The sequence below is a fragment of the Neoarius graeffei genome, chromosome 23 (assembly GCF_027579695.1).
Source record: "Neoarius graeffei isolate fNeoGra1 chromosome 23, fNeoGra1.pri, whole genome shotgun sequence".
Taxonomy (NCBI): Eukaryota; Metazoa; Chordata; class Actinopteri; order Siluriformes; family Ariidae; genus Neoarius; species Neoarius graeffei.
Window position 1 is genome coordinate 52,379,441 of NC_083591.1, and position 19,599 is coordinate 52,399,039.

Here is a 19,599-nt window from a genome sequence, read left to right on the forward strand (position 1 = left end):
ATGCTGAGAAATGCTGGCAAAAATGTATGATTTTTGATAATCTTATAAATAAATCTTATTTTTTTACAAAGATAAATGTTGACAAAAATGCTAATATGTTTGTTGTTGTTGTGAACGAGCGAGTCGCCAGAGGTTCGTAACCGGGGTCCGTAACTGGGGTCTGTACCGTAGGATACAGACCTGCTCACTAGCCAATCAGAGCATGGGATTTGATGGAAACCGCACTGTGAAAAAAATAAAAGATATTATGTTATATATGAAGGAAAAGAAACGCAGGAAATATCAAACTAATAAATATCGGCGGTCAGCGAGCACCTTGGTGTGCACGGTCAAAGGCAAATTGACTTCTTCTGTCTGCTTGACTGCTCGGGAATCCCTTCAAATGAAATAACTTCCCAGCTACAGAACAGAATGGCCTGATATTTTGCGAGATATTACAGAAATAAACATAGATCACAATGACCACATTTCAGATGGAACTACACTACCGTTCAAAAGTTTGGGGTCACTTTGAAATGTCCTTATTTTTAAAAGAAAAGCACTGTTCTTTTCAATGAAGATCACTTTAAACTAATCAGAAATCCACTCTATACATTGCTAATGTGCTAAATGACTATTCTAGCTGCAAATGTCTGGTTTTTGGTGCAATATCTCCATAGGTGTATAGAGGCCCATTTCCAGCAACTCTCACTCCAGTGTTCTAATGGTACAATGTGTTTGCTCATTGCCTCAGAAGGCTAATGGATGATTAGAAAACCCTTGTACAATCATGTTAGCACAGCTGAAAACAGTTGAGCTCTTTAGAGAAGCTATAAAACTGACCTTCCTTTGAGCAGATTGAGTTTCTGGAGCATCACATTTGTGGGGTCGATTAAATGCTCAAAATGGCCAGAAAAATGTCTTGACTATATTTTCTATTCATTTTACAACTTATGGTGGTAAATAAAAGTGTGACTTTTCATGGAAAAAAACACAAAATTGTCTGGGTGACCCCAAACTTTTGAACGGTATCGAAAAGGTGTCTAGCTTTAAACGTCTTGTTTTCGTTTTGCTTTCTTTCACTCAAGACTTTCCAGTCTTCCTTTAGTCACAGTCTGGAGGATCCCCCTGTTTTCGCCTGTTTCTGTATCTTTGTCTCGCCCGTCTCTATGAGTCTTCTAGGAGGACTGTACCAACCGCGGGGGGGAGGGGGGGGGAGCTGAGGAACGCAAGTCGTCGTTCATTTCAGCACTGGACAGCGACCATTCCCGACTGCACGGTGGTGTGTTGGATGTCAGTGGTGCAACCATGCACGCGGACAAACGGCCACAGGAACGACGATGTTGCGAGAAACGACGCGACTTCCTCTTGGGTGCAAGCCGTCGTTGCTGGGTGATATATTCGAAATACCGGATGTAGTATTGCGCGCGTGGAGCATCAGCAGCATCAGCAGCACCAGCATCAGCAGCAGCACCTTGTAGATTATTACTCAAACACAAAGGACCTGAGCAGGACTACAGTGTTGTGGGACCCTTAGAGAAGGGAGGGGTGTGAGTACACACTTCCAGGAAGGAGAACAAGACGTTCCCTTTGTTTACATCAGGATGGATGTGAGGATGCGGAGGCTTAAAGCAGTGGAGATTACACTCCTCATATGGGTGCTGAAAAACACCGCGGCGCACGCTGCATCTCGTGAGTAACCCTTATCTATTACAAGACATCAAGAAGACCTCAGAAAGCTGCTTCATCCGAGCTATTACACATGCCCTGTCTTTAAATAAAGCAGTCTGTCTTGTGCACATCCACTATACATCTCTATAGCCTCGAGAAGACAGCATGATCTCTCTGGATCCTTTTCAGGACTTCTAAAAAATAATCCTCAAATAATCCTGCAAATAAATCAGCACCACCAAAACATGTAGAAAGGAACAAGAAGGAAAAAAAAAGTCAAACCATTGCTTATGTGCTTATACAGGCATGTCAGGTACTATAACTTTTTTCTTTTTTTAAATGAAGTATCACGTTTGTGTTTCTAGAAGTACTGGCAGTAGGGGAGACCGGGGATGGATGTAACACTTTTTGTCTAAGCAGCTATAACTTGCAGAATTTTTGTGATAAAAGCACTCAAATTTGGACCCAAAGTCCTCTCGTTGTCATTTGTCTCCAACACATAGGAATGTTTCATCTTCTCTAACTATATGACGGAATTCATTATTTGATGTCAAATGCATGGAATGCCATTGTTACAACTGACCCCACTACCAGGGTAACACAACCTGGGGTAAATTGTAACAATAAAATTGAGACCACACCACAAAATATGCGTCTATATCAGTTTATTGGCCATGTACCAACACTTGATCGTCTTCCTGTGGTTCATTAAGAACAAAAGGAACTCATCACTAGTGTTGTAGTCGAGTCACGAAACCCCGAGTCCGAGTCCAGTTTGGAGTCCCCAGTGTTCAAGTCCGAGCCATTAAAAAAAATTTCAAGTCGAGTCCGAGAACAAGACTCCAACTGCACCATTTGACGTTGGCTGTTTCAGCGCCATTAACATTAGTTTGTTCCTGAACAGGTGAATGTGCTTCTCTTTGTCAGGGAGTGTGAAGTATTCTGTCTGAGATGGTTGGGAGATTGAAGTAAGTGCAGAAGATGCGTTTATTAATACAAGTGAAGACAAACAATCCAGAACAGCAGGCAAAATCATAAAACGGTGAAACAGGCAATAGGTCGAGCGAGGCACAAACAGGCTATCGTAGACTCGGCAGAATCAAAGACGAGAAACAAGAAATCAGGGATCAGGAAACCAAACAAGGAAATAAGGCTTGGTAATGTATCAGTAATGCAACTCAATACTTCGCAAAGTAAGTGCGTTTTTACAGTTTTTATATAGGCGTGCTGATTGCGCTTTAATCCTGTGCAGGTGCGAGTCGTTTACAGCACATGCGAGAGTCTGCTTGGTGCACGCGCTGTCTGGCGAAGTGTTACTACGTATTAGAGCTGGGACTTTAACTCAGCCAAAACTTAGCCAGACACTAAAAAAGCAACGGGGCAAAGGATTTTGCAAGGGATTCGCGGCAGGCTGCCATGTTGCTCCGTTATGTGTAGCTGTCGATGTTGATTTTAAAAGTAGCTCAGTAAATTACAGAGGGAAATGAATACTTAAGTCTGAGTGAAAAATACTGTAGCGAGCGTGCAGCGTGGAAGAAGAGTCTGGAGACAGAAATCTGAGTTTCCCGGTTGTTAGCCTGTAGCTCTCGATACCACTGGCTTGACTGCTTTATTAGCATTTGCTAACAGTACTGATGAACGCTACACCGGCTGGAAGGTGACTTCACTGCTGCACTGACAGCGCTGACTCGCAGTTAAGCTCACGTTGGGGTTCGAGCAGGCCTAGGGTGATACATTTTTGGTCCCTCCCTCTCATTATAAATCAAAATCTGATTGGTTAATTCATCTGTCGCTTCCTACATAAACATACATGGCCTTCTGTCCCGGCAATGAAGTCCGAACCAGTGAGTGAGCAGCTCTAAACTCTTCTCATCCTAGAGACAACAAACAAAAAAAAAACTCATTGGATAACTTGATTTTAATGTTTTCAGGACAGTAACCCTTTCATTTCTGAAGCAAATTTGATAGAAAATGAGGCCAAATTAGAATCAGAAGAGAATAATTATCATGAAATGATGAAAGAATGAAAGAAATTAAATATAACATTTGAAATGCTGATATGTTTGGGTCTTCTCTGAACACCTAGAAGGCCCTGATGGTTCCCCTCTGATGCTTTAATAATTCTCTGAGGTTATGAATATGAATGGGACTCGTGCCAAATTCGCTCTTCCTTTTTTCCACGATGTAGGCTCCATCTTCATTTTCCATCCAATCAAATAGCACACAGGTCGATATCGATATACAGTATCCTCTTAAGCAAAGTTTGCATGGGTTTAAATAATAATCCAACATGCTGCAAGTTCACTCTGATCCATTCTGGAGGAGATATCATTAAGAATCATGAATAAATCATACGCAGGACGGATGTGCTGTGCTGAGAGTGCTGATGGTCCGAATCCTCAAGGACTCCAAGATATATTATATATTAATTCACTCTGCAAAACACACCTGAGCCAGAGCCATGTCACTCAGGCGTGCTAGAAACCAGGACACGATAAACATTTAGAAATGATTCGATATCAGTATGTTTATGGTGGGGCGGCACGGTGGTGTAGTGGTTAGCGCTGTCGCCTCACAGCAAGAAGGTCCTGGGTTCGAGCCCCGGGGCCGGCGAGGGCCTTTCTGTGTGGAGTTTGCATGTTCTCCCCGTGTCCGTGTGGGTTTCCTCCGGGTGCTCCGGTTTCCCCCACAGTCCAAAGACATGCAGGTTAGGTTAACTGGTGACTCTAAATTGAGCGTAGGTGTGAATGTGAGTGTGAATGGTTGTCTGTGTCTATGTGTCAGCCCTGTGATGACCTGGCGACTTGTCCAGGGTGTACCCCGCCTTTCGCCCGTAGTCAGCTGGGATAGGCTCCAGCTTGCCTGCGACCCTGTAGAAGGATAAAGCGGCTAGAGATAATGAGATGAGATGTTTATGGTGCATAAAATGGATTGTGACTCTCTCTCTCTTTTTTGGAAGGTTCAAATAAGCAATGTTAAAGGAACAGGAAGTTGAAAAACAAATAGCATTGCTTTTCCATATAGGCTGTTATTAGTGAAGTACGGCGTATGCAGTTTCTCAGTGCTCGACTCATAACACAACTTATTCCAGCAAATTTTTCCAACTCCTAACTACCCAACTTTCAGGAAACCAGAAATAACAATTTCAGGTCGTAATCTGCTTTCCAAGAGGGCAGTGAAAACTGAAATTAGCACGTTGTCGTAGAACGTATCCGATTACAAACCACAACACATGAGTGTGCTTTAAAAGTGGCCTTCGCTGTCTCAGATATCTATTTTTAATTTAAAGTAGTTCACAGCCTTATGTAACATAGCTCTACTTTTGATTTTTCAGCACCTGGTGTGTGTGTGTGTGTGTGTGTGTGTGTATTATTACATTACACATACAGGGTTAGCCAAAATGATGTTAACACTTAAATGGTAGAAACCATTTATTCACAAAACATACATCATATGTGCAAGATGATTTGCAGGACGGTCTCAACCTGTTTGTCATCGTGTTCAACACACAAAAGCCAGCAAGCAACAGAACCATTTAAAGCCCGGACACACATTTCGCAGGGAACAGATGATATCACAGTCCTTATTCTGTCGTTGAGGTCATTGATATCATGAACTTTTCTGCTATACATGCGCTCCAGGGCGGCACGGTGGTGTAGTGGTTAGCGCTGTCGCCTCACAGCAAGAAGGTCCGGGTTCGAGCCCCGTGGCCGGCGAGGGCCTTTCTGTGTGGAGTTTGCATGTTCTCCCCGTGTCCGCGTGGGTTTCCTCCGGGTGCTCCGGTTTCCCCCACAGTCCAAAGACATGCAGGTTAGGTTAACTGGTGACTCTAAATTGAGCGTAGGTGTGAATGTGAGTGTGAATGGTTGTCTGTGTCTATGTGTCAGCCCTGTGATGACCTGGCGACTTGTCCAGGGTGTACCCCGCCTTTCGCCCGTAGTCAGCTGGGATAGGCTCCAGCTCGCCTGCGACCCTGTAGAACAGGATAAAGCCGCTAGAGATAATGAGATGAGATGAGACATGCGCTCCTTCACCATACCCCATAACCAGGAATCACAGGGCATCAAATCAGGGGAGTGTGGAGGCCACGACAATGGCCCACCGTGACCTATCCATCAACCTGGAAATGTGTGGTCAAGATATGGCCCCTGGCGTTCATCTATCTGCAGGAGAAAAATAATCCATGAGTGTTAACATAATTTTGACTAACCCTGATATAGATATATATATATAAAATCACTCTACAGATACAGAATATTCATGATATATTTTGTTATAACAGTCTCGAGAAAAGATTTGGACTGTGTTTTGAGGGCCAGTGGATTAAGAGTCTTATTGGTTGGGTTTTTTTTTTCCTTCCAGTTTTCAGTGTATGCTATAAAAGTGTGGTTTTAAATATCCTGCATCTGTCCTTAGATTAGTGTGACCTTCAGTCTCACATGTCTGGGACATTTCTGTCAAGAATCACAGCTTCGGAGAGTATCTATTGCTCGTAAGACACACAAATAGACATATGATGAAACGTAATTCGTCCGAGCATGTACACCTTCCGTCAGAGCTTTTATTAAGGGTTTCTCGGAACACAATCGACGTTGTACGATGAAGCCGTTTTTTTTTTTTTTTTCCAATCTTCCTCCCAAAATTGAAACGATGTATAGTTCAACCTGACAGTCCCAAACAAAAGCCGGGGAATAAATCGACAATAAATAGCTCCAAGACCTACATTCGAGGCACCTGAGGGAACGGCATCAAACTCGAAGGCAGAGCTGGAAGCAGATTACTTATGAAACATTTATGACATCACTGACCAAGACAATATCCACACCGTATTCCCAGGATCTCACTCTTCCCTTTGCTGTGACTCCACACGGAGATTACAGCGTCAGTGTTTTGTGATGCTAATGAGGAAGCTCATTGAGACTCGAGGCACCTGCCACCCCAATTCCTAGAACCATGTGCCACGTCGACCCTCCCCCAGCCTTCACACGCGATCCTTTGTCAGATGGACGGAGCGGAACAAAAGCCTCGGATGGCTCTGAACAATGAACATGGAGGGAAACACACACACACATATATATATATATATATATATATATATATATATATATATATATATATATACACACACACACACACCAATATATATTTTATCTCATCCTATGACTTAATTATGTATAAGGTGACTGGTTAGTATGTTTTGATGCAGAAAGCGATGTTTAGAAAAGTGAACGCTGCACAGTGCGCTTGATTATAAGAGATCTGGCAGAGAATTTGCACAAATATAAGAACATACTTTACTACTGAATATACCTACATATATCATAAGGGCAAAGATATGTAGGATTGAGAATGTTTACTTGCAATGTTTATCTGTGTGTATATACTGTATATAGATTATTATTCAATCCACACTGACTGGATACGAGCATTCAGGCGCTCTGATTGGCTACTCTACTCCTAGGATATCAGCTCATATACCGTGAGTAGAGAAAAAAAATGGCAGACTGTGTTGCTGAACCAACCGAGGACGAAATAAAAACTACTTGCAAACAAAAGCCCAAATATATATATATATATATATATATATATATATATATATATATATATATATAGCGACCCTGTAGAAGGATGGAGCGGCTACAGATAATGAGATGAGATGAGATGAGATATATATATATATATATATATATATATATATATATATATATATAAAAAGCAACACAATATGGAAAAAAGTATTTGACGGTAAGAACGTATCTGTTTAAATTTTTTCAAGAATTATTATTATTATTATCGTATTTTTCACAAATTGCTCCTGTCGTTTCACCGGTTTGTTTACATTCTAAACGGAAATTATTTTGTCGGATGTTTTGTATGACGTTTTTCATCTCATTATCTGTAGCCGCTTTATCCTGTTCTACAGGGTCGCAGGCGAGCTGGAGCCTATCCCAGCTGACTACGGGCGAAAGGCGGGGTACACCCTGGACAAGTCGCCAGGTCATCACAGGGCTGACACATAGACACAGACAACCATTCACACTCACATTCACACCTACGGTCAATTTAGAGTCACCAGTTAACCTAACCTGCATGTCTTTGGACTGTGGGGGAAACCGGAGCACCCGGAGGAAACCCACGCGGACACGGGGAGAACATGCAAACTCCGCACAGAAAGGCCCTCGCCGGCCCCGGGGCTCGAACCCAGGACCTTCTTGCTGTGAGGCGACAGCGCTAACCACTACACCACCGTGCCGCCCCAAAATTTTTGTTTTCCTAAATCTGAAAATGGTCTAGCAAAAAATATAATACTTATGTGCAGTTGTTTCTGTATGCGACGGGCTACTTCACAACAAAATAATTACAGCTTGGGCTTAGACGGCAAACAATACATTTTCACTCGATTCATGTGTTACCTGGCTGGTGGGGCAGGGGAAGAGCTGACTGACTGCCCGATGTGTTGTCTGCGCTACGACAAGGCTGTGGCTTCCAGGACGCTATGCTGCTGCAACCTCACATCGAATGCACTGCACGCTTGTTCACGTGACAGAACAAGAGAGACAGAGGTCCGGTGTGTGTGCGGAGGGGGCACACATCGGGACATTATTTTCATACACGCTTTTAATGCCGCGGCTTTTCTAAAATATCATGTCGACATTGGCCTCAGTAAGCTGTAAAAAAAAAATTCAAAAAGGCACTTTTTTGGACAGAGGGCAGAGGGGCAGGTGCTTGAGCACCACCTCGTGTCTATCTGTGCACGCCACTGGTTGGACTGAAGTGCCCTTGAGCAAGGCACCTAACCCCCAACTGCTCCCCGAGTGCTGTAGCGTAGCTGCACACTGCTCTGGGTGTGTGTGTGTGTGTATGTGTGTGTGCTCATTGCTCACTTGTGTGCGCACGTGTGTTCACTGCTTCAGATGGGTTAAATGCAGAGGAGGAATTTCACTGTGCTTGAGTGTGCATGTAACAAATAAAGGCTTCATCTTCTTCTCTGGGGGCGGCACGGTGGTGTAGTGGTTAGCGCTGTCGCCTCACAGCAAGAAGGTCCGGGTTCGAGCCCCGTGGCCGACGAGGGCCTTTCTGTGCGGAGTTTGCATGTTCTCCCCGTGTCCGCGTGGGTTTCCTCCGGGTGCTCCGGTTTCCCCCACAGTCCAAAGACATGCAGGTTAGGTTAACTGGTGACTCTAAATTGACCGTAGGTGTGAATGTGAATGGTTGTCTGTGTCTATGTGTCAGCCCTGTGATGACCTGGCGACTTGTCCAGGGTGTACCCCGCCTTTCGCCCGTAGTCAGCTGGGATAGGCTCCAGCTCGCCTGCGACCCTGTAGAACAGGATAAAGCGGCTACAGATAATGAGATGAGATCTTCTTCTCTACATGATCATGTCGAGACACAATATTACAGTGTACACTCACTGGTCACTTTATTAGGAACTCCCCGATGTCCACCTGCTTAATCCCTTGACAGCGGCACGATGCATCAAATCATGCAGATACAAATCAAGAGCTTCAATTATTAATGTTCACGTTGTTCAAACATCAGAATGGGAAAAGTTGCGATCTCAAGGTGTGACTTTCTTTCACTGTGGCATGGGTGCTGGTTTGAGCCAGATGGACTGGCTTGAGTATTTCAGAAACTGCTCCTGATCTCCTGGGGTTTTCACACACAACAGTCTCAACACAGTATGGTGCGAAAAACAAAAAACATCACACTGAGTGAGGGACAGTTCTGTGGGGGGAAAGTAAACAAATGCCTTGTTGATAAGAGAGGTCAGAGGAAAATGGACAGATTGGTTCGAGCTTTTTTTTTTTTTGCCAGGAAGGATATAGTAACTCATAGCAACTCTTTACAACCGTGGTGAGCAGAAAAGCATCTCAGCATGCAACAGCAGGAGAACACATTGGGTTCCAGTCCTGCAGCCAAGAACAAGTTCCTATTAAAGTGGCCGGTGAGTGTGTATAAATATATGAATACAATGTTTAATTTAAAAGAACGTCTCCTTGAAGTTTGTGAGGAGGGTTGCCAGGTTTCATCAAAGTCCCCACTCAAAAACTGTCTCATCTCATTATCTCTAGCCGCTTTATCCTTCTACAGGGTCGCAGGCAAGCTGGAGCCTATCCCAGCTGACTACGGGCGAAAGGCAGGGTACACCCTGGACAAGTCACCAGGTCATCACAGGGCTGACACATAGACACAGACAACCATTCACACTCACATTCACACCTACGCTCAATTTAGAGTCACCAGTTAACCTAACCTGCATGTCTTTGGACTGTGGGGGAAACCAGAGCACCCAGAGGAAACCCACGCGGACAACATGCAAACTCCACACAGAAAGGCCCTCGCCGGCCCCGGGGCTCGAACCCAGACCTTCTTGCTGTGAGGCGACAGCGCTAACCACTACACCACCGTGCCACCCCATTCAAAAACTGTATTAAAAAAAAAAAAAAGACTTGAAATTAACCCAAAATGTTCATGGATAGGAAAACATAAATGTATTTTTCTTCTCTTTCTCAGTCTTTTCACCAGATCCTATTTAGACTTGCAGGAGCGCTATAAGTTCATACTTATCATCTATAAGACCCCCCTATCGCTGTCTGCTGTAGCGTAAAGAACATTTGATTTTGGAAAGACATTTGATTTGTCGTTTTGAAACAGAAATAGCGATAGCTTGCTTCCTCAGTCACATGGAAAAGACCGGAAACAGAAAGTTTTCCAGAAAGTGTCGAGACCACACCCACTTCTGGTACAAATCAACCAGATAGAAATATTTCTGAGCATTAGATATGCATTATACATTATACATGCATTCATGAATAAATATATGAATAAGTAGATCGAGGAATACATTTGCAAGTACATGTGCGACGTTAAGGATGTTTATTTACTGTGCATGTTTATCTGTGTGTACACGCTCACTGACTCACTGCTCGGATTCACTCAGAACCCCAAAAGCATGTTTTTCGGAAAAGTCGATTTGATTTGATAAATAAAATAAAACACACGTTCACAAGTGAATAGAGATGAATTCGGAGTCAAAGATTGAGCTTGCCCGAGAGACACTTAGCTGGAGAAACATCACAAAATAGAGCAGAGAATTGGAAGAAACATTTCCTCTCTGTCTCTCACATGTGCACACACACACACACACACACACATCTCCTGTGTTTGTTATCCAGGCATGGAACATCCGTGCCACCCCTCAGCTATCACTTCATCTCCAAGCAGACACGGTGTTAAGAACAACGCACGAGAACAAAAGCAGCACAGCAGGGGTCTATTCACCGGCTCTGTTAGCTCATCAATACAAAATGTAGCTGTTGATTCTCATCCTGTAATGGACAGCTCTGACTATAAACCTAATCGCTCTGTTGACTCAGAGCAGCTGCTGGCTCCAGATCGATCCAGTGATTAAAGCCTGATGGCTGCATGGAAAGGAAAGACTGGGAAAGAAGGAGAAGATCAGTGTAAACATCTGTTCTTTGGTTGCGTCCCAGTTTCCGTTGATGGAGTTTCTTTCCAGTTTCTTTCCAACTTCCAAAAACATTGATTGGACATTCTAAAGTGTTCCTATTATATTCATGTTCCTGGGATTGACTCTTTCCACCATGTCCCCATGGATAAAGCTGAATATGATGAATATTAAGTAGAATGACATGACTTTGGTTGGAGGTTGGTTGTAGATGGAACAGAACATACAGTGGTGCTTGAAAGTTTGTGAACCCTTTTTGCTTTCAGTATCTGGTGTGACCCCCTTGTGCAGCGATAACTGCAACTAAACGTTTGCGGTAACTGTTGATCAGTCCTGCACACCGGCTTGGAGGAATTTTAGCCCGTTCCTCCGTACAGAACAGCTTCAACTGTGGGATGTTGGTGGGTTTCCTCACATGAACTGCTCGCTTCAGGTCCTTCCACAACATTTCCATTGGATTAAGGTCAGGACTTTGACTTGGCCATTCCAAAACATTAACTTTATTCTTCTTTAACCATTCTTTGGTAGAACGACTTGTGTGCTTAGGGTCGTTGTCTTGCTGCATGACCCACCTTCTCTTGAGATTCAGTTCATGGACAGATGCCCTGACATTTTCCTTTAGAATTCGCTGGTATAATTCAGAATTCATTGTTTCATCAATAATGGAAAGCCATCCTGGCCCAGATGCAGCAAACCAGGCCCAAACCATGATACTACCACCACCATGTTTCACAGATGGGATAAGGTTCTAATGCTGGAATGCAGTGTTTTCCTTTCTCCAAACATAACGCTTTTCATTTAAACCAAAAAGTTATATTTTGGTCTCATCCATCCACAAAACATTTTTCCAACAGCCTTCTGGCTTGTTCATGTGATCTTTTGCAAACTGCTGATGAGCAGCAATGTTCTTTTTGGAGAGCAGTGGCTTTCTCCTTGCAACCCTGCCATGCACACCATTGTTGTTCAGTGTTCTCCTGATGGTGGACTCATGAACATTAACATTAGCCAATGTGAGAGAGGCCTTCAGTTGCTTAGAAGTTACCCTGGGGTCCTTTGTGACCTCGCCGACTATTACACGCCTTGCTCTTGGAGTGATCTTTGTTGGTCGACCACTCCTGGGAAGGGTAACAATGGTCTTGAATTTCCTCCATTTGTACACAATCTGTCTGACTGTGGATTGGTGAAGTCCAAACACTTTAGAGATGGTTTTGTAACCTTTTCCAGCCTGATGAGCATCAACAATGCTTTTTCTGAGGTCCTCAGAAATCTCCTTTGTTCGTGCCATGATACACTTCCACAAACATGTGTTGTGAAGCTCAGACTTTGATAGATCCCTGTTCTTTAAATAAAACAGGGTGCCCTCTCACACCTGATTGGCATCCCACTGATTGAAAACACCTGACTCTAATTTTATCTTCAAATTAACTGCGAATCCTAGAGGTTCACATACTTTTGCCACTCACAAATATGAAATATTGGATCATTTTCCTCAAAAGATAAATTACCAAACATAATATTTTTGTCTCATTTGTTTAACTGGGTTCTCTTTATCTACTTTTTGGACTTGTGTGAAAATCTGCTGTTTTAGGTCATATTTATGCAGAAATATAGAAAATTCTAAAGGGTTCACAAACTTTCAAGCACCACTGTATGGACCAGGTGTATTTTATGTCATTCATAGACATGTTAGAGATATTTTATATTACATTAATGCCATTTTAGCAGACGCTCTTAATCAGAGCGATGTACAACATACCCTGAGCAGCCTGGGGAGCGATTGGAGGTTAGGGGCTTTATTCAAGGGCACTTCAGCCATTCCTGCTGGTCCGGGGAATCAAACCAGCAACATTTTAGCCTCAGAGCTGCTTCTCTAACCATCATTCAGAGTACAGGTAATTTAGGCCCTGTCCACACGGCAATGGATTCAGGTGAATCTGATAAAATTGTTTATCGTTTCGGCCTGGCGTCCACACGGCACCGGCGTTTTGGGTGCCCCAAAACGAAATCTTTTGAGAACGGGTTCCAGAGTGAAAAAATCTGGCAACGGAGCCGTTGCGAAGTCGTCTGGATGAGTAGAACAGATTTGTTTACGATGACGTCACAACTACATGTGCTTCACGCCGGGTAGAAGTGTAATGAACTCGATGCGAGTTGTCAACAAATCCTATAACTTGGTTCATGAAACGCGCTTACAAAATATTTTCACTGTGAATATTTATTGTGTAATGATGCAAAGTGACAGAGAGAGAGAGAGAGAGAGAGAGTGAGAGAATAGCCCTTAGGGCAGAGTCAATGCCGCCAGCAAAAATAGGGAAAAAAAGGAGCGATCTCACCTCTTCAGATGTTGGTTTAAGTCATTTAATACATTCCTCAAAAAGGGCGTAGAAGAATAAAGTAATCATTTCAACGTGTAGCATTCAATTTATTCCGGACCATTAAAGAATTCTGGAGGATATCAGAATGTTGGCGTACCGGCTTCCATCTACCCCCATTCATTCCTCTTTCCGCATCTCCATTCAAAAAACGAGCACGTGATTTAAAGGGACTATATCCATAGGATAGGGAGTGAGAAAGTGTGTGCGTGTGACAGTGACAGGGATAGTCACTGTGCGCATGCGCAGTTATGCGCATGCGGCATGTGTATTGCATCGTTTTCAGCAAACGTTGCGTTGCCATATGAACCTGATATTTTACTGATCCGTTGCCCATGTGGACGCGATATTTTAAAAAAAAAAATCTCGTTGCCGTTGTCGTGTGGATGTAGCCTTAGAGTCACATTTTCATCTTCTGGCATGTTTTTGGGAAACCAGAAGCCACAAGGAGAACGTGGCCCAGGAAGTTTATCTTTTAAAGGAGCTTGGAAACAGATAAAAGTATTTAAAAGGGTTTTTTTATAATTTTTTTTAATGTTCTACTCAAACAGCTCATATTTTACAGTAAGGCTAAACACTCAATGCCCAACATAACTATTTAGGTACCATTCTAGCTAACTAGTTAGTCGGCTATGCTAATATTAGCTTGGTGGAAATCGTTAGCAGCTAACAGTCACAGTTAACTGTTTAATAGGTATTTATTTATTTATTTATTTACTGAAAGTGTTTCAGTAAAACATGAAAGATTTTGATGCACTGAGCTCATTACAGCAGGCATATCAGGTGAAAATTCAAATTCAATCCAAATTGCGTGAAACTGTTCTCTTTGAATTTAGAATTGAACGCAGAACAATGTACTTTTTACAGAATTAACATAGGTCTATCCATTCTTGAGATATTACAAATCAAAGATTGAAGAAACGGCTTCATTTTTAGAAAACGGCCCGTAATATTCTGTATGAGGATCACGCGGTCCAAAATGGGCCTCATTAACCAATGAGATTAAATGTTTTTTCTTACTAACTTTTCTATTTTTCAAGACATGGAAATTGGCAGCACATAGATGGTTGTATACTGAATACAAAGTTTGAAAAATTAGTCAAAATAAATTATGCAAATCAGTATTTAATTAGGCAGCACGGTGGTGTAGTGGTTAGCGCTGTCACTTCACAGCAAGAAGGTTCTGGGTTCGAGCCCAGTGGCTGACAAGGGCCTTTCTGTGTGGAGTTTGCATGTTCTCCCCGTGTCCGCGTGGGTTCCCTCCAGGTGCTCCGGTTTCCCCCACAGTCCAAAGACATGCAGGTTAGGTTAACTGGTGACTCTAAATTGAGCGTAGGTGTGAATGTGAGTGTGAATGGTTGTCTGTGTCTATGTGTCAGCCCTGTGATGACCTGGCGACTTGTCCAGGGTGTACCCCGCCTTTCGCCCGTAGTCAGCTGGGATAGGATCCAGCTTGCCTGTGACCCTACACAGGATAAGTGGCTACAGATAATGGATGGATGGATGGATGGATGGATGGATTTACCCCCAGTAAGTTAAAAAACATTAAAAATGTAAATGTATTAAATACATCACAGAAAAATATCCTTGTTTCAGGTTTATCATCTCATCTCATTATCTCTAGCCGCTTTATCCTTCTACAGGGTCGCAGGCAAGCTGGAGCCTATCCCAGCTGACTATGGGCGAAAGGCGGGGTACACCCTGGACAAGTCGCCAGGTCATCACAGGGCTGACACATAGACACAGACAACCATTCACACTCACATTCACACCTACGGTCAATTTAGAGTCACCAGTTAACCTAACCTGCATGTCTTTGGACTGTGGGGGAAACCGGAGCACCCGGAGGAAACCCACACGGACACGGGGAGAACATGCAAACTCCACACAGAAAGGCCCTCACCGGCCACGGGGCTCGAACCCAGGACCTTCTTGCTGTGAGGCGACAGCGCTAACCACTACACCACCGTGCCGTCCCTCAGGTTTATCATTTAAATAAAAAAAAGTTCAAACACTATACACTATTTTTAACATAAAAAATTATTTGTAAATGTTTTCTCTTTTTTTTTTACAGTTGAGCATCTAATAAACCTCTTTTCTTGTGGAGGTAGATTTTTGGCTTTCATTAGGATCACACTGGTGGGTTTGGCCACACAACTTTTATTTTATTTTACATGATTTAATTTCATTTTATTGAATTTTTCCATCTTGACTGTCTTCGTGTCTTGAGGCTGAGAAACAACTCGATGATGTAAGCATGTGAAACTCTCAATGACATATTTTGCAGGAAATGATCCCACTTTTAAAACATCTCTGGTACTTTTTTGTCTGAATTTTATTTTCAAACTCACCAAAAGTGGACAATTCATAAACTAATCTAACATTCAAATGGTTCTGGTTGCGCTCTCGTAACATCCGGCACAGTTGCACTATCGCTCTTTGAATCTCTTAAACGTTGCCCCTTTGCTGTTGGTTTTGAAAGGTTCCCCATGAAGATGGACTGTGATTCACGCATGGAAAGTCTCCGGAGTTGCGAATATCGATTTCACGATGGCCCATCCTGCCTCGGGGCTTCTCCAAAAGAGAAGATATCGAAAACAGCCTTCATTGCAACGAGGATGGAAAAGGGGATTCGCTATCCACTGCCGAAAGCGAGGAGGATAGAAAATGAAATTTCGTATTGATTAATGATAAAAGGTCAGGAGAAAGCTTTCTCGGATGATTGGAGCCAGATTCCTGGAAGGGTAAAAGGCAGGATGGCTGCATGCCAGAGATGTTGTCCATTTTGCCAATCAGATCAGCATGATATGCTAGTGTTGCTCAACTAGCATATTTTAGAAGTCACAAGCGCTTGGTAAAACTTCACCAACATTCACTAACAATAATAACGACAGACTGAAGGTGACAGAAGACTGTTGACATTTGAAACAAAAAGAGAGCTTATGCTAGCTGGAGCATGCTAGCAACAGATTTTCTTTCATTTGCCTTGAAAATCAAAGCCTTAATGCCAAACAATCCCGAAAATATTAACCAATATTAAGATATATTTCACGCTAAGATTTTAATTAAATGATGAAATGGAATAGACTCAGTTTTGCAGAAAATGAAAGATACAGTGGATATAAAAAGTCTACACTGCCCGTTAAAATGATAGGTTTTTCTGATGTAAAAAAGTGAGACCACGATAAATAATTTCAAAACTTTTCCCACCTTTAATGTGGTCTATAACCTGTACAATTCAATTGAAAAACAAACAAATCTGTTGGGGGGAACATACAAAAAGCTGGTTGTGTAAGTGTGCAAACCCTTAAACTAATACTTTGTTGAAGCACCTTTTGATTTAATTACAGCATTCAGTCTTTTTGGGTCGGAGTCTATCAGCCTGCCACATCTAGACTTGACAATATTTGCCCACTCGTCCTTGCAAAAGCGCTCCAAATCTTTCAGATTGCGAGGGCGTCTCTTGTACACAGCCCTCTTCAGGTCACCCCACAGATTTTCAATTGGATTTAGGTCTGGGCTCTGGCTGGGCCGTTCCAAAACTTTGGGGGGGGGGGGTCATTGTCGTGCTGAAAGATGAAATTCCTCTTCACCTTCAGCTTTCTAGCAGACAAGGAAGGTTTTGGGCCACAGTTGACTGGTATTTGGAACTGTTCATAATTCCCTCCACCTTGACTAAAGCCCCCGTTCCAGCTGAAGATGAACAACCCCAAAACATGATGCTGCCACCACCATGCTTCACCATGGGTATGGGGTTCTTTTGGTGACGTGCAGTGTTGTTTTTCCGCCAAACATACCTTTTGGAGGGGTGGCATGGTGGTGTAGTGGTTAGCGCTGTCGCCTCACAGCAAGAAGGTCCGGGTTCGAGCCCCGTGGCCGGCGAGGGCCTTTCTGTGCGGAGTTTGCATGTTCTCCCCGTGTCTGTGTGGGTTTGCTCTGGTTTCCCCCACAGTCCAAAGACATGCAGGTTAGGTTAACTGGTGACTCTAAATTGACCGTAGGTGTGAATGGTTGTCTATGTGTCTTATGGCCCTTTTCCACTACCCTTTTTCAGCTCACTTCAGCCCGGCACGGCTCACGTTTCGACTATCTAAGAACAGCACGACTCAGCTCGCTTCAGCCCTGCTCAGCCCCCAAAACTCGCACGGTTTTGGAGTGGGACTGAAGCGAGCCAAACCGAGCTGAGTGAGGCTAGGGGTGTGAGGAGACACTCCCCTGTGCACTGATTGGTGAGGAGGAGTGTCCTCACATGCCCACACACGCCCCGTGAGCACGCTGGGATCTGTAAACACCGTAAACCCGGAAGAAGGAGAATTACGAGAATTATGAAGCCTTATGCGCCTCGCCTCATCTATACGCTCTTGCCAGTATCTGTTGGCGTTGTCGGCGACAACAAGCCACAGCACCAAGACCAGCAACACTAACGATTCCATGTCCTCCATGTTTATTGTTTACTCTCCGGGTTGTGAGACTACCGCTTAAAAGGTCACTGATGTCACTGTTTGCGCCGCCTAACGACATCACCTGACGTCCGCCCACTTTCACTAACTCCACCCAATGTGTCCACCCACTTCCAGCCAGCACGGTTCAGCGCGGTTGTAGTCGAAATGCAACTCCAACAGCCCCACTCAGCTCGACTCAGCCCAACTCAGCACCGCACGGCTCAGCCCGACTCAGCCGCGTTGGTAGTGGAAAAGCGGCATATGTGTCAGCCCTGTGATGACCTGGCGACTTGTCCAGGGTGTACCCCGCCTTTTGCCCGTAGTCAGCTGGGATAGGCTCCAGCTTGCCTGCGACCCTGTAGAACAGGATAAAGCAGCTACAGATAATGAGATGAGACATACCTTTTGGAATTGTGGCCAAAAAGTTCAACCTTGGTTTCATCAGACCATAACACACTTTCCCACATGCTTTTGGGAGAGTTGATGTATTTTTTGCAAAATTTAGCCGCGCCTGGATGTTTTTCTTTGACCCTACCTTATAGTTCAGACATATGCAGAATACGGGAGATTGTTTTCACATGTAGTGCACAACCAGTACTTGCCAGAAATTCCTGCAGCTCCTTCAGTGTTGCTGTAGGCCTCTCGGCGGCCTCTCGGCAGCCTCCCTGACCAGTTTTCGTCTTGTCTTTTCATCAATTTTGGAGGGACGTCCAGTTCTCAGTAATGTCATTGTTGTCCCATATTTTCTCCACTTCTTCTTGATGACTGTCTTCACTGTGCTCCATGGTATATCTAATGCCATGAAAATGTTTTTGTACCCTTCTTTTGTAAGCTCTCTGTGAGCCCTGGCTTTTGCTGGAGGATGCAACTGAGTAAATGTCTGAACTTTATTTTGGGTTAATCAGAGTCATTTTAATTGATGGTAGGTGTGAACCCAAAAACACCGAATGCTGTAATTAAATCAAAAGGTGCTTCAACAAAGTATTAGTTTAAGGGTGTGCACACTTATGCAACCAACTTATTGTACGTTGTTTTTTGTTTTTTTTATGTTTTTCCCCCTAACAGATTTGTTTGTTTTTCAATTGAATTGTACAGGTTATAGGTCACATTAAAGGTGGGAAAAGTTTTGAAATTATTTATTGTGGTCTAATTTTTTTTTACATCAGAAAAACTGATCATTTTCACGGGGTGTGTGCACTTTTTACGTACAGTGCAATGCAATAATGAGTACACCCTCTTTGAAAAGTAACATTTCACACAATATGACAAGGAACACAGAGATATATTTCCAAAATGTTCCCAGACTAAGTTAAACACAGATTCTGTTGAGCTTTTGAACTCAAAACAAAGGCTAATAATATAACTTAAATGATTTTTATTTCAGTTTTAGTGAAATTGGTGTGGTGCAGAAATGAGTACACCCCACTGAAGGGCTCTGAGTAAAGCAACTTTTTAGGCTACCAATGTGGACCTGAACAAACAATTAACCACAGGTGAGTCTAATTAGTCATTACACAGGTGTTAATTAGGCAGTTGGCTACAAAAGGCTGTTACCTAAAGCAAACCACCCTTTCCCATTTCCTGCTGTCAGCAATGGCACCTCATGGCCAGGAAATGTCTCTGGATCTGAGAAAGCGGATTATTGCTTTACACAAGAGAGGTGAGG

General features: G+C 43.3%; 1 protein-coding gene across 1 annotated transcript in view; it reads left to right on the plus strand.

Annotated features, from left to right (window-relative positions):
* The first annotated feature begins 1,583 nt into the window (after positions 1–1,583).
* Positions 1,584–19,599, plus strand: part of cntnap2b (contactin associated protein 2b) — a 163,998-nt gene continuing 145,982 nt past the window's right edge. Inside the window, exon 1 of the mRNA XM_060906391.1 lies at positions 1,584–1,671. Coding sequence (XP_060762374.1) covers positions 1,584–1,671 — 88 coding nt within the window. The remainder of the gene's footprint in view (positions 1,672–19,599) is intronic.